General features: G+C 43.3%; 3 protein-coding genes across 3 annotated transcripts; all 3 read right to left on the reverse strand.

The window, feature by feature from the left end:
• Positions 1 to 3243: 3243 nt before the first annotated feature.
• On the reverse strand, positions 3244 to 4658 carry LOC541830 (glutathione S-transferase12). Its single transcript, NM_001111511.1, has 3 exons — positions 4403 to 4658; positions 4187 to 4235; positions 3244 to 4051 (listed from the first exon to the last, which is right to left on the reverse strand). Exons 1-3 carry the CDS (start codon positions 4553 to 4555, stop codon positions 3576 to 3578), a joined length of 678 nt encoding a protein of 225 aa, NP_001104981.1. The 5' UTR covers positions 4556 to 4658; the 3' UTR covers positions 3244 to 3575.
• Positions 4659 to 6924: 2266 nt separating this feature from the next.
• Positions 6925 to 8125, reverse strand: LOC100282447 (uncharacterized). The gene is made up of 3 exons (NM_001155358.2): positions 7910 to 8125; positions 7757 to 7805; positions 6925 to 7673 (listed from the first exon to the last, which is right to left on the reverse strand). The coding sequence occupies exons 1-3, from the start codon at positions 8060 to 8062 to the stop codon at positions 7195 to 7197; spliced, it is 681 nt and encodes a 226-aa protein (NP_001148830.1). The 5' UTR covers positions 8063 to 8125; the 3' UTR covers positions 6925 to 7194.
• Positions 8126 to 10293: 2168 nt separating this feature from the next.
• On the reverse strand, positions 10294 to 11528 carry LOC541828 (glutathione transferase10). Its single transcript, NM_001111509.2, has 2 exons — positions 11292 to 11528; positions 10294 to 10951 (listed from the first exon to the last, which is right to left on the reverse strand). Exons 1-2 carry the CDS (start codon positions 11491 to 11493, stop codon positions 10479 to 10481), a joined length of 675 nt encoding a protein of 224 aa, NP_001104979.2. The 5' UTR covers positions 11494 to 11528; the 3' UTR covers positions 10294 to 10478.
• Between the last annotated feature and the right edge of the window lie 323 nt (positions 11529 to 11851).

Consider the following 11851-nt stretch of genomic DNA (forward strand, 5'->3'; position numbering starts at 1 on the left):
ATCGATTCGATGGTGTACAAACGCATTTACTTCTGTATTTATTAATAGACTACATTTATAGACACTTCATTGTATAATAGAGTCTCTTAATTATCTCTTGTGCTTGGAGAACCGTTTTGGTGTCTTTCCACTATACTTGCCCTAATTATTGTGACTAACAATCACCGCAATGGTGATTGATTGGGTGTATATAGTTTTGGTGCTCCTATAGATGGCATTTAATTCTTGGCTTTCAAAGGATGAGTAAGAAGGTAAAGGGTCAGCTAATTCTAAGTGTAAATGAAGTTGATAGACACATTGATTAACAATAGAACCTTTATTTTTTTTCTTTGAATGTATTGTAAAAGGGACATGGATAGATCGATTCACCTAGGTAAGTCTATGCCAGTGCCCGAGGAAGGTTATATACCTCTAGCTACTGCCCAAACGTATTCAAGTAGTGATGGGCATTTTAAAACTGAAAATAGAACACGGACCTAAACCTGAATCGAACCTGAATAGACCAAATTGTTGGTCTATTCGGGTTTTCGAGTTCGGGTTCGATTTCTACATGTGATATATTTCGGAGTACGGTTTAGGGTTCGATTCCTAGCCTTTAAACTCCGAAAATACAAAATAATCTAAAATATAGAAAAGCTCTTAGTATGTGATGATATTATTATGTGATTTATAAACTTATTAGCAAAAAATTATGATGTCATCTTAATGACAATTTATATATATATATATATGCTATTTTTCATAGTCACTTTTTTAATAATAGTACTTCTATATAATGATTCATTGCATATATTTTAACAAAAGGCACAAGTCTATTTACTAATTGGTCTATGTAGTGGACTGAACTAAAATTGTTGGTCTATTCGAGGTTCGGTTACTAAAATTATTTTAAAAAATTTTGGTCCTTATTTTTCAGAATCCAAAATTTCAAAACACAAATTTCAACGGGGATGTAGGCTCTTTGAAGCCGAACCTCGATAAACAAATTATTGTGTCTTGTGTTCTTTACTTTCTGTGATTTGTTCTCTCTCACTCTAAGTTCTTGTTATATCTTCACTTGTGAGGACATTGCCGACGCATTTATGACATGGGGGATGCTTATGGAGTATGATTCCTGTGGAGGTTTGGTGGTTGAGCATCAACAGGCGTGGTTCTAGAGGGATTCAGAGGCAACACATTGAGCCATTATGAATAGTGCATCAAAGTGAAGCAACTTCATGAAGGGAGTGTGGCCATTAGATCATCATATCAAGAGTTGGTTTATTTATCCCTTGGTTAAATGGCTAAGCTCTATGTATCTAGAGTTGTTTAAAATATAAAAACCTCTATAAGTAAGGAGGAAGGGATGCACCCACCAATCCCTCTAGCTTATGTTTTTCATTCTATATTTTTTTCTTAGTAGATCCTTAGATGTTTTGAGGCGTGGCATCTATTCACTTGAAGTTTTGGGAAGTGTGGCCTCAACCACACCATAACCTTTGCGTTTAAATCCTTATCCAAGTTGATGTTTGTGCTCTTGATTTCAGTTTCTCTTCCCAACCCCTTTTGATTGGCTTTCTCGCATGGATCCTTGATTCTTGAGTTTGAGAGGGCTTTTAGGTAGCTAGAGGCTTGAGAAACAACCATGGAATCATTGCCACCTTTGTTATGGGCTGATTCAATTTGTGAAACAAGTCTATAATTGATTTGTACTTTTAAGAAAACCCCTCTTCGAGTTTGTATTTTCTGATCTGGCTCTTAAGTTTTGATCTTTTGGAGCTCATACTTCTTGATCCATCCTTTTTTCTCTCTTGCTCATTGTTCAAGAAGTTTGATCTCAATTGGTGCATTTTTGCTTGAGCGGCATGCCACACAGGAGAGTGGCACTACCTCGCTCGAACACCGTCGACCAAAGTAGCGGCATTGTCGCTCTACATAGAGAAGCCCTCATTGCAATCTTTCTTGGACTTTTCAATGTCCAAATTGAATTCCTTTTATTTTGATGGTTTCATAATCCTCACATGAACTTGTTTGAGGCATCCAACCATCAATTGGTTAAGGTGTTCTTGGTTTGAACCTTTTGGAGTGCTTTTGGTGTCTTAGATGTCCGAGTTGAACTGTTAGGAACAATAACAAGATTCCCTCAATGTAAAGAATTTTTATTGGTTCTCATTCACCCCCCTCTTTGGTCGCATATTTGATCCTTCACTCTCTATGTAGAGCGGCAGTGTTGCTCCTCTAGCTGGCGGTGCCGGGTCATTGTAGTGCTGCTCATAGGCACAATTGTGCCGCTTGATTAAAAGGTCTCCAATTGAGATGAAACTTCTATGAGCAATGCATCAGAGAAGAAATCAGTTGGTTCGAGAAGTATGAGCTCCAAATGATCACCCCTTTAGAAATAGATTAGAAAATTTCAAACTTTAATTAGGGTTTTCATAAAACTCAAAAAGTGTTGATGACTTGCCCATAAGATGAATCAGCCCATACCTAGTGGTGATAGTGATTCTTGGATGATAACTCAAGTCTCAACCTAGCCAAAGATCCCCCACAAACTAAAATCCAAGATTATCCCCTAAATTTTCACCAAAAAATTAGGAAGAGAGCAAACACGGCTTGCAAATTACGTGACCCTTCTAGCTCACCGCCACTTGCCTGGCATAGTGGCACTTGACAATTATACTCCCTCAAGCTCGCGCCGCAGAGGCCAGTGGCGTTGCTCCTATCCTCCTCAAAAGCTTCAATATAAACTTATGTGATGTGCTCTATTGTTCTTATTGAATTATTATAGTATTGTAGTGTTATTACTTGTTGGTTGTTACTTGTCAGTCCGGTAGATGTAGACTGTTCAATATTTTTTATATGGACATAAAGTGATTAGGACATGAAACCTTGTTGCAAAGAGCATAATAACTAAATCACTTGTCTAACCAAAATTGTTCAATGTCTTTTTTTCATATATATTAATATTAAAATTCTGAAATTCTAACATCCCATTTGCATAATCCAGAAAACCATTGAAAAATGAGGAAATTCTTGATTGATAGATAAAGTTGTTTTTGGTTGGTCATACTCATGCATAGATTAGCCCAGGCTCTTTATAAATTCTGGATCCATCACTGAACAAATCCAAAACAATGCAACCAGATTTTGAATAAGAGATATAAACATACACAGGTCACGGCGTGGTTAAAACCACGCTCCCCAAATCAAAAGTATACATAGAATAGAAGCTAGACGTCGTGTGTGGTGTGTGGTCTTGAGAAATAGTGCGAACGAGCAAAATGCCCGGACATATTTTTATTGAATTGGCCAATATTGCAAAAGGAGTTGATGATTAGGTCACCATACAATACCCAGAAAAAGACACTGCTTATATATGCAGCGAAAGGAAGACACGAGAGACACCGTAGGCAGGCGCAGGCTCCACGTTATTTTAGCCCACAGGACGTACGTACGATACGATACGATACGATACGAAATACGACGAACTCGACAACCACACACCACGGTGTGAAGCCTGACGACCACGAAGCCGGCGACGACGAGGAACACGCCGCGACGCGCGCATGCATGCAGAGAGAAGGAAGCACGACGCATCACTCGAACGCGCCGGGGTGCTCCCTCTGCATCTTCATGACCTGCCTCCAGGAGTCGCGGGTGGAGATCTTGTCGTACCACCTGGCCACGTGCTTCCTGGCGGTGAAGAGCTTCCTGCCCCTGTCGGAGGAGTTGACGATGTAGTGGGAGTTTGGCAGGTGGGAGAGGTCGGCCAGTGTGAAGTCGTCGCCGGCGAGGTACTCGTTCTTGGAGAGGATGTCGTCGTAGACGCCCAGCATGCTGTGCAGCTTCTTCTCGTTCTCCGCGACGCGGGCCTCGTCGGGCCGCACGTCCTTGAGGTGCGGCGCGAACGCCAGCTGGAACGCCAGCTCCGAGCTCGGCGCGTCGAAGCTCTGCGCCTCCGCCTGCAGCCACTGCTCTATGGACGCCCGCTCCAGCGACCCCGTGCCGTACAGCTTCTTGTACCCGTCGTCCGGGAACTGCGTGCACAGGTACCGGCAGATAGTCCTGGAATCTGCGCGCGCGATGCAAGCAGCATTTCAGTTTCAGCCTTTATAGCATATATACTACTGTATAATAGCTTGTCCATTCTGCTGTTTGAGATTTATTATTGTAAATGCTAGCTGCTTCTGATCAGTTCTTTTCTTACCAACGATTGTCTTGTCACCGTGCTTGAAAGTCACCTGCCCGGTAGGATCCTGCAGAGCGCCAGAGCCACACCCACACAGCAGCAGATTATTAGTTTTTGTTTTTCTAGTAGTGATCTGATCTCCAAGATCGAGAGAGGGACAGAGAGAAACCGAATTATTTATATTGAATAATGCACTCAAGAGTCAAGACCAAGGCGATGATGACAATGGCATACCCTCAGCTTGATGAACTCGGGGAGCTTGTGCGACTTCTTGAAGGTGTCGGTGCGGACGAGCTCGAACTCGAGGTTCTTCTCGAAGAGGCAGGTCAGCACCCTGGCGACGTCGGTGGAAGCCGGCTGTCCGAACACCTGCAGCCCCGCGGCCATTGCTCGATTCGACCGGTGTGTGTTTGGACTGGATGCGCTGCAGCGATTGAGAGCAATGCGCTGGATGACCGAGACGAGGCCTGCTGCAGGTGAGGTGAGCCAGACACTGATGCGGTGTGCCTCGATGAAGACGAGACGGCGGTCCATCGGCGCCTATTTATGCAGGTGGGTAATATGCTTGCCTTGCCGCCGAGGATTACAGCACGGCAGCGGAAAGCGAAAGCTCCCCGATCCGCCCCTCATCTTATCAAAGGCAAATTAAAGAGCGTCAGGGTTCTTGCTTGGATCGAGCAACCATGCATGCATGCGCGCACGCTCTCTGTCTCCAGGGCGAAGAAAATTAGAAAGATCGCGCGGGGACGGTAGGTGCGTCGGGTCGCCCATGGCGGCGTTCATGATGCGTGCATGCGATCCTTTAGCAACGGGGCCGGGGTTGAGCAACACGTACCGAAAGACCCATCTATGGCAGTGTCGGGTTGGATTGAATACTTGGATTTCGTACGGAGTTGGCGCCAAAGAGGTTGTAGCAGGTGGCTTCTGTCGGGGTTCAAGAACATAACTCGCGCGCCATGTAATGTTGGGCTTTGTTTCATCAAAATTAAAGCTAGATTCTGGTGCAATCTTCAGTGAGACACGGGACTAGGAATTCGATATGGTTCCGCCGGGCATAGAAACATTTGCTTCTTCTTCTTCTTCTTGAGATGTACCGTACGTTCAGGTGCCTTTGCGTGCTAACAGGTAAAGCAGATCTATATATGGGCAGCACAAAAAGATAAAGATTGTAGAGGGTAGATCTGAATATCTGATCGAGTGTTACAGTAACGATATGTCCCCCGAGAACTTGAGCTCCCGCCAGTGGCGGTGTTGTGATGGAAGAAGTAGAAATTTGGTTCTTTGCCGAGTGCCAAATATTTGTCAAGTGTTTTTTCGAGCACTCGGTAAAGAAACGAAAAAAATCCTCGGTAAAATAAAACACTCACACTCGGCGAAGAAGCTATTTGCTGAGTGTTTTATTTTTGACACTCAGTAGTATTTTTTGACACTCGGCAAAGAACTTCTTTATCGAGTGCTTTTTTTTAACAATAGACAAAGACAATTTAAAAATCACATTTTAAAACAGTAAATTAATTTAAATTAAGTTGTAGTTCTTGAAATGTAATGAAACTTTATAATTAACAAATTTTTTTATTTGAAATCATTTTATCATTAAAAATTCGTGTAAAGTTTTCAAATTTGAAATTCAAATTTTATAAACGGCCTCAATGTATAAAAAATGTTCAGCTGCCTTCCTGTTTCGGTGCCTTTGGTTGTCCGTTCTGGAAACTCGTTCGCTGTACAAGTGAAGTACATTGCTTTTCTTTTCTCAGAATCTATGGCATTGTGGTGATCACTGAACTCACTCGATTGTGATTACAGATAAACTACTTGGCCACAGCATACCAGCACGGTGGCAGATCCGCACCATCTGACTTGGTCACTTGGAGTGCCTGATGCTTGCATGGGCCAGCGAGTCAGATCTAAAACTCATTTAGATCAACTATTCTGGATTTCAGAAGTAGAATAAAAACAATCTAGACAACTGATTTGGACGCGCTTCAAAGTTTCGCAAACATCCTGAGGTCTGTCCTCTATGTGATCAGGAGCCGGAGAATATCCAACATCTCCTTTGCAGTTGCATCTTTGCTAGACAATTTTGGCATTGCATTCTTGCACCGTTGGGGCTTGCTGATCTTTCTCCTGTTTCTATTGAGATATCTTTTGCTGAGTGGTGGAGGAAGGTGTGTAAGCAAGTGCACAAATCCAAAAGAAGAGGCATTAACAGCGTCATCATCTTGGGGGCTTGGTGTCTATGGATTCATCGTAATAAGGCAGTTTTTGAGGGTGTCAGTCCTTCCATAAGCAGAATTAAAAAAGTTTTCTTGGAAGAGTTAGAATGTTGGGGTCTAGCCGGTGCCAAGCATCTTGAGGGCTTAGGCCTAGGTGCTGCCATTATTAGGTCCAGGAATTTTCTGGGTGAGTAGTGCAGGTGTGTGTGGGGAGCCTGTTGTGGGCTTTGTACTTTGGTCCATTTTGGACCTTTTTCTTCTCTTAATATAATGATGCGCAGCTCTCCTGCGCGTTCAAGAAAAAAAAGTTTCGCAAACATCAGCAAAAGCTAACCGATAGCCTTTAGTCGAGCGGACAGTACGCGCTTTCTGGAGCCTGGCACTCTGATATCTTGCCTATACTAGTACATTCGAGTTCGAAACCGTTCATGTACTTCGAATCATCAAAAGGCGTCAAATTTTGGCTTTACGGCATACAGTTAACCAAAGGCGACGCATCAAACCAGGGGTTTGGTTCATCGAAACTGACAGAACAGAAAAGACTTTCTACTGTATGTCTCGATCGAAATCATCAGTAAAAAAAATACTGTGCGTACAAGGTCAGAGATCGAGCTTATACGTCATGATAGATTGAGCAAAAGGATCATATACATCACAGCTGGGCTTCACATTATTTTTGGTTCACACGACAACACTGATAGGAGAAATTAAACAATGGATCACTCAAAAACAAAATGAACTGTAGAGCCAGACCGACACAGACGATGAAGCCATTCATGATGGTGCACTCGCAGCTCCCCCCAAGACAAGCAATCACTCGAACGCACCAGGATGTTCCTTCTGCATCTTAGCGACCTGCTTCCACGTCTCGCGCTTCGAGAGCTTCTCGTACCACTTGGCCACGTTCTTCTTGTTAGTGAAGAGCTTCCTTCCTCTCTCGGTGTTCACGATGTAGTGCGAGTTCGGGAGGTGGGAGAGGTCGGCCAGGGTGAACTCGTCGCCAGCCAGGTACTCGTTCCTCGAGAGTATCTCGTCGTAGACATCAAGGACCTGCTTCAGCTTATCCTCGTTCTCGGCGATCACGGCAGGGTCCTGACGAACGCCCAGGTGAGTGAGGTGAGGGACGAACGCCAGCTGGAAGACGAGCGCGGAGCTGGGGGGCCCGAAGTTCTGAGCCTCCGCCTGAAGCCACTGTTCTATCGACGCCCGTTCTAGAGCGCCGGATCCGTAAAGGCTCTTGTTTCCATCGTTTGGAAACTGGGTGCAGACGTACCGGCAGATGTCCCTCGAATCTGCACAGGATTATGGTTCACGTTTCAGTGCTCTACAGGAAATGAAACCAAGACCATGCATGGAGTACTCGTAATTAACTCACCAACGAGAGTTTTGTCGCCGTGCTTCAAGGTCACTTGCCCATTAGGATCCTGTAAATAGCAGACGGGGTAAGTGCAGCTTCGAACTTGTTTGAGAAATGGAACTAAGCACAACATGGAAAAAGGAAAGAAAAGAACTGATGCAAGTGCCATACCCGAAGCCTGATGAACTCGGGAAGCTTGTGATGCGTCTTGAATGTATCGATGCGGACAAGATCGAACTCCAGTTTCTTCTCAAACAGGCATGTCAGAACCCTGGAGACATCAGTAGACGCCGGCTGGCCAAACACCTGCAAGCCTGCTGCCATGCCTCGCTCCCTCTGGTTTCTTTGATCTCTGGCTCAGGATATGAGATGACAACGAGGGGTGATGCCAACATGTCTCGCTGCCAGGTACTTATAGGGTGTTTGTTTCGAGAAATAAGTTAATCCCTTCTCACTTCTTACTTTTTGTTTAGTTTATGGATTGGATAAGTTTCTCTTAGTTAGTTAGTACTAACATGAAAAATATGATAGAGTCATGATACGCCACCTCATCTTTGATGGAATCATTCCTCACACCAAACAGCCCCTTAAAGAACAAGAAAGATGAAGGGGTGTTTGGTTTCCAGCCTAAGACGCCACAGTTGCCTAAACTTATGTCGCTCGTATTGAAAACTAATCTTAGGCATAAAAGTTAGGCAAGTTGTAGCGCCTTAGTCAGGAAACCAAACAATCCCGAAATGCTTGCCTTGCTGCCTGACACCACGTAGATGGAAAAAGGGAAAGTGTAAAGACAAAGGAGGAAGGTATGGATTCTTGCTTGCGACAGTCGTATTATCTCTACCAGAAAAACAATGCATACAAAACAAAACAGTCTTGTTTATCTTCACTTCTGCACTGCAATGAAACATGCAGTATACAGAGAACAGAAGTTCGGGAGACTGTACAATGCATACAAAACAGTCTTGTTTATTTTCACTTCTGCACTGCAATGATACATACAATGTACAGAGAACAGAAGTTTGGGAGACTGTACAATGCATACAAGGTTTATGACCGTAGGTCATGAGAACTGGTTTCAGATAAAAAAAAAGGAATGTGGCATCAACTAACATCAGCAAAGAGGAGCTTGTAGCTTCTGTCAGGGTACAAGAATAAGCTTTTGGGCAACATCAGTGTCCCTGGAATGGAGTCAGATAGAATCCAAACGTTAAATGGATGCAAGTTAAGAACAAAGGCCATGTCTACATGTGTTTAGGCTTTAAATATAACAAAGAGCATGCCAGCGTGTTCTTAAGCTTTAAATCGGGTATTTCAGAACTTCTAGTCCTTTTAACCAAGAGAAGAGTTACAAGCTCTGATAAGCTTGAAGTTTGATCTCTGCTCTGTAGTTGCTGGACGTTCTGAAGTCGTTTCTCATCTCACCTAGTGTGAGTTCGGAGTGATGTATAAACGTTTTCCCGTTACTGGTAATCCCAGCCGGTTTGGTTGTAAGACTCGTTTTTTGCTCTATAAATGCAGGGTTTACTTCCGTCAACAAGAACAAAGTTGATTTGTCAGGACTAAGGCCCTTAAATTTCACTTTTTCACCGTCTCTAAAAGATTTCATCCCCTAAATCTCAACTCTCGCATTAGTTCCCTCTAAATCCATGCTCTATACATAATACACTATATCAGGAACGAAGTCAAAAAATAGAATGGAGTGAACTAAACCACTACAATATATAAGCTCATTTTATATTATATTGTGTATATTTTAAATTTTATAAAGGACTTCAGTTGGACTCTACAGGCTAAGGAGCGGTAGGGGACTCAAGCCCCATCTACCCAACGCTGCCTCCATCATTGCACCATATTTCTAATGTATTTTAAATAGATTGTTTTACATATGTATTTTTCATATAGTTTAAAAAGGTATGCATATATATTATTTTGTGTTTAATTTGTAATTTAGAGTATAAAAAATTTAGAGGAAAAAAGAGAGAACACCCTAGATTAGGGTCAGAATAACACATGCCCCTAAGTTTAGGGTACTCTTTAGAGGCACCAGCTGCGACTTTAGAGTGTCCGAGTTTTAGGAGTTTTATGGGACACCGCTGTTAATAGTTTAATGCCAGTAAAAAATATGAAATGACATCCGGAGCTGTTTTCTTTCTTGGGCGTAATACTACATATAATGATATCAGGTGGGGATAGTGAATGAAGTGGAAAACACCATTTTCTTCGTTTTCATCCTGTAGATGTAGCAGTAAATTCTTTTAAAAATATCTAATGCACCGCTCCAGAGCCATTGCCCAATAACCAACTATACAGTCCTTTGTTCATGAAGTTGCTCCAGTCATCATAATTTTACGGTTTTATCTCACCAGTGCAACGTAAACAAGTAACTAAAATAACCCACTCCATATTTAGGGTAATCAATAGATATAGAATATGTTGATCAAGTAGTTGCACTTTCGAGAGATGAGGTAGATTACATTCATAAGCATTCTGAACCAAGCTTTTGATCGGTGCATTTGCAACGGAATCAGGCTACTTATCTGGATGGCAAACCATATGAAGAATTGTAGGTACTTATATAAACTAAAGGACCAGAAGAACAGATCCAAACCATACATAGATCAAGAATTAAGACCGATAAATAAGAGAACAGGAAACGGTACAGACAAGGACTTGATGACAAAACAAGGAGAATGCAACTAATTGCCATCAGAAGCTGCTCAAAGAAACCCAAAAAAAAGCTCTAAGAGGGCCTCGGCGTGCTCTGCATCTCAGTGACCTTTTTCCATGCAGGTCGGGACGAGACATCATCCCACCATCTAGCAAGATTCTTTCTCTCGGTGATCAAGCCAGCCTTGCTGGTTCTGTTCACAAGGAAATCTGCATTGGGCAAGTGCACAAGGTCGGCCAGGGAGAAATCATCACCAGCAAAATACTGGCTCTCCCCCAGCCGTTGGTCATACACATCAAGCACCTTCGCAAGCTTCGCTTCATTCTGCTCAACCACAGCCAGGTCAGTGGTCCGGCCCATCATCGGTGCAAATGCGAGCTGGAAGATAATAGCCAAGCTCGGTGGGTTAAAGCTCTGGCCTTCAGACTCTATCCACTGTTCAATGGCAGCGCGGCCAACCGCGCCGTCTTCTTTCTTGCCGAAGAGGGCCTGATTACCAGAGTCCGCATACTGGTCGCATATGTAACGGCAAATAGCCCTTGACTCTGTCAAAGATGAACACCATACACACAGTAAAGAGATTGGCCGTCTAAGATAGTAAGATCTCTTAGGTTTTCTTTTACCGGCTAGGCATGCATATGCACTGGTAACTCCTAGAATATATCCTAATGCTTCAGCAATTTGCCCTTTTGCAAAAGTATGCATTTCTGCTTGAACACGTAACTGCAGATCTGTATTCTTATTGCATCTTTGCTGACGAAAGAAGCTTAGAAGTGAAAAAAAAAGTGAGATTTGCATGTGCTCTTGCAATACTAATGCTTAAAACCCAAAAGATATTACTTGATATGTAACAATAGTAGTAGAAGAACTGAGAGGTGGAGGTACCAAAGACGGTTGTGAGGTGGTCCTTGAAGGCAGGGACCTGTCCGAAGGGCTGGAGCTTGAGGAAGGACGGCGACTTGTGCTCGCCCTTGGACATGTCCACCGGCTCGATCTGGAACGGCACGTCCTTCTCCAGGAGGCAGGCCGCCACGCGGGCCACAGCTGGTGAGAGCATCGGTCCGTACACCGTCACAGGCGCCGCCATCGCCTCGCCGCCGCTGGGGACCTTAGCTGAGGTTGATGGGATGGATAGGGCGGAATCCTGGCACTAGCAGAGCAGGATAGAAGAGAGCACGCGACCCCACACCACACTGGCTCGAGGCTTTTGTTTGGTTCACTGTAGAGTGTAGATTGCTGAAAATCCAATTGCTTTCTCTGAGCCAGTAATTATGAAAAAACTAAAATTTGTTTGATTAAAACATACCTGCAAAAATCTATAAAATTTAAGGTAGAAAGTGATTCTTTGGGTTACACTCATATTTAGGGTTAGATTTGGGTCTTGTATTTACCTGACTATCCCTTTGTAATTAACTTGGTCCACCTAACTGCTCTATATAATATAC

This window comes from Zea mays, chromosome 1 (assembly GCF_902167145.1).
Source record: "Zea mays cultivar B73 chromosome 1, Zm-B73-REFERENCE-NAM-5.0, whole genome shotgun sequence".
In the NCBI taxonomy this organism is placed as follows: domain Eukaryota; kingdom Viridiplantae; phylum Streptophyta; class Magnoliopsida; order Poales; family Poaceae; genus Zea; species Zea mays.

Coding starts and splice junctions, on each gene's coding strand:
- LOC541830 (NM_001111511.1), bottom strand. CDS start 4,555: ATGGCCGCGGGGCTGCAGGTGTTCGGACAGCCGGCTTCCACCGACGTC. Junction 4,236..4,402: donor CCGAGTTCATCAAGCTGAGG/GTATGCCATTGT, acceptor GGCGCTCTGCAG/GATCCTACCGGGCAGGTGAC. Junction 4,052..4,186: donor CGGTGACAAGACAATCGTTG/GTAAGAAAAGAA, acceptor TCGCGCGCGCAG/ATTCCAGGACTATCTGCCGG.
- LOC100282447 (NM_001155358.2), bottom strand. CDS start 8,062: ATGGCAGCAGGCTTGCAGGTGTTTGGCCAGCCGGCGTCTACTGATGTC. Junction 7,806..7,909: donor CCGAGTTCATCAGGCTTCGG/GTATGGCACTTG, acceptor TGCTATTTACAG/GATCCTAATGGGCAAGTGAC. Junction 7,674..7,756: donor CGGCGACAAAACTCTCGTTG/GTGAGTTAATTA, acceptor AATCCTGTGCAG/ATTCGAGGGACATCTGCCGG.
- LOC541828 (NM_001111509.2), bottom strand. CDS start 11,493: ATGGCGGCGCCTGTGACGGTGTACGGACCGATGCTCTCACCAGCTGTG. Junction 10,952..11,291: donor CCACCTCACAACCGTCTTTG/GTACCTCCACCT, acceptor CATCTTTGACAG/AGTCAAGGGCTATTTGCCGT.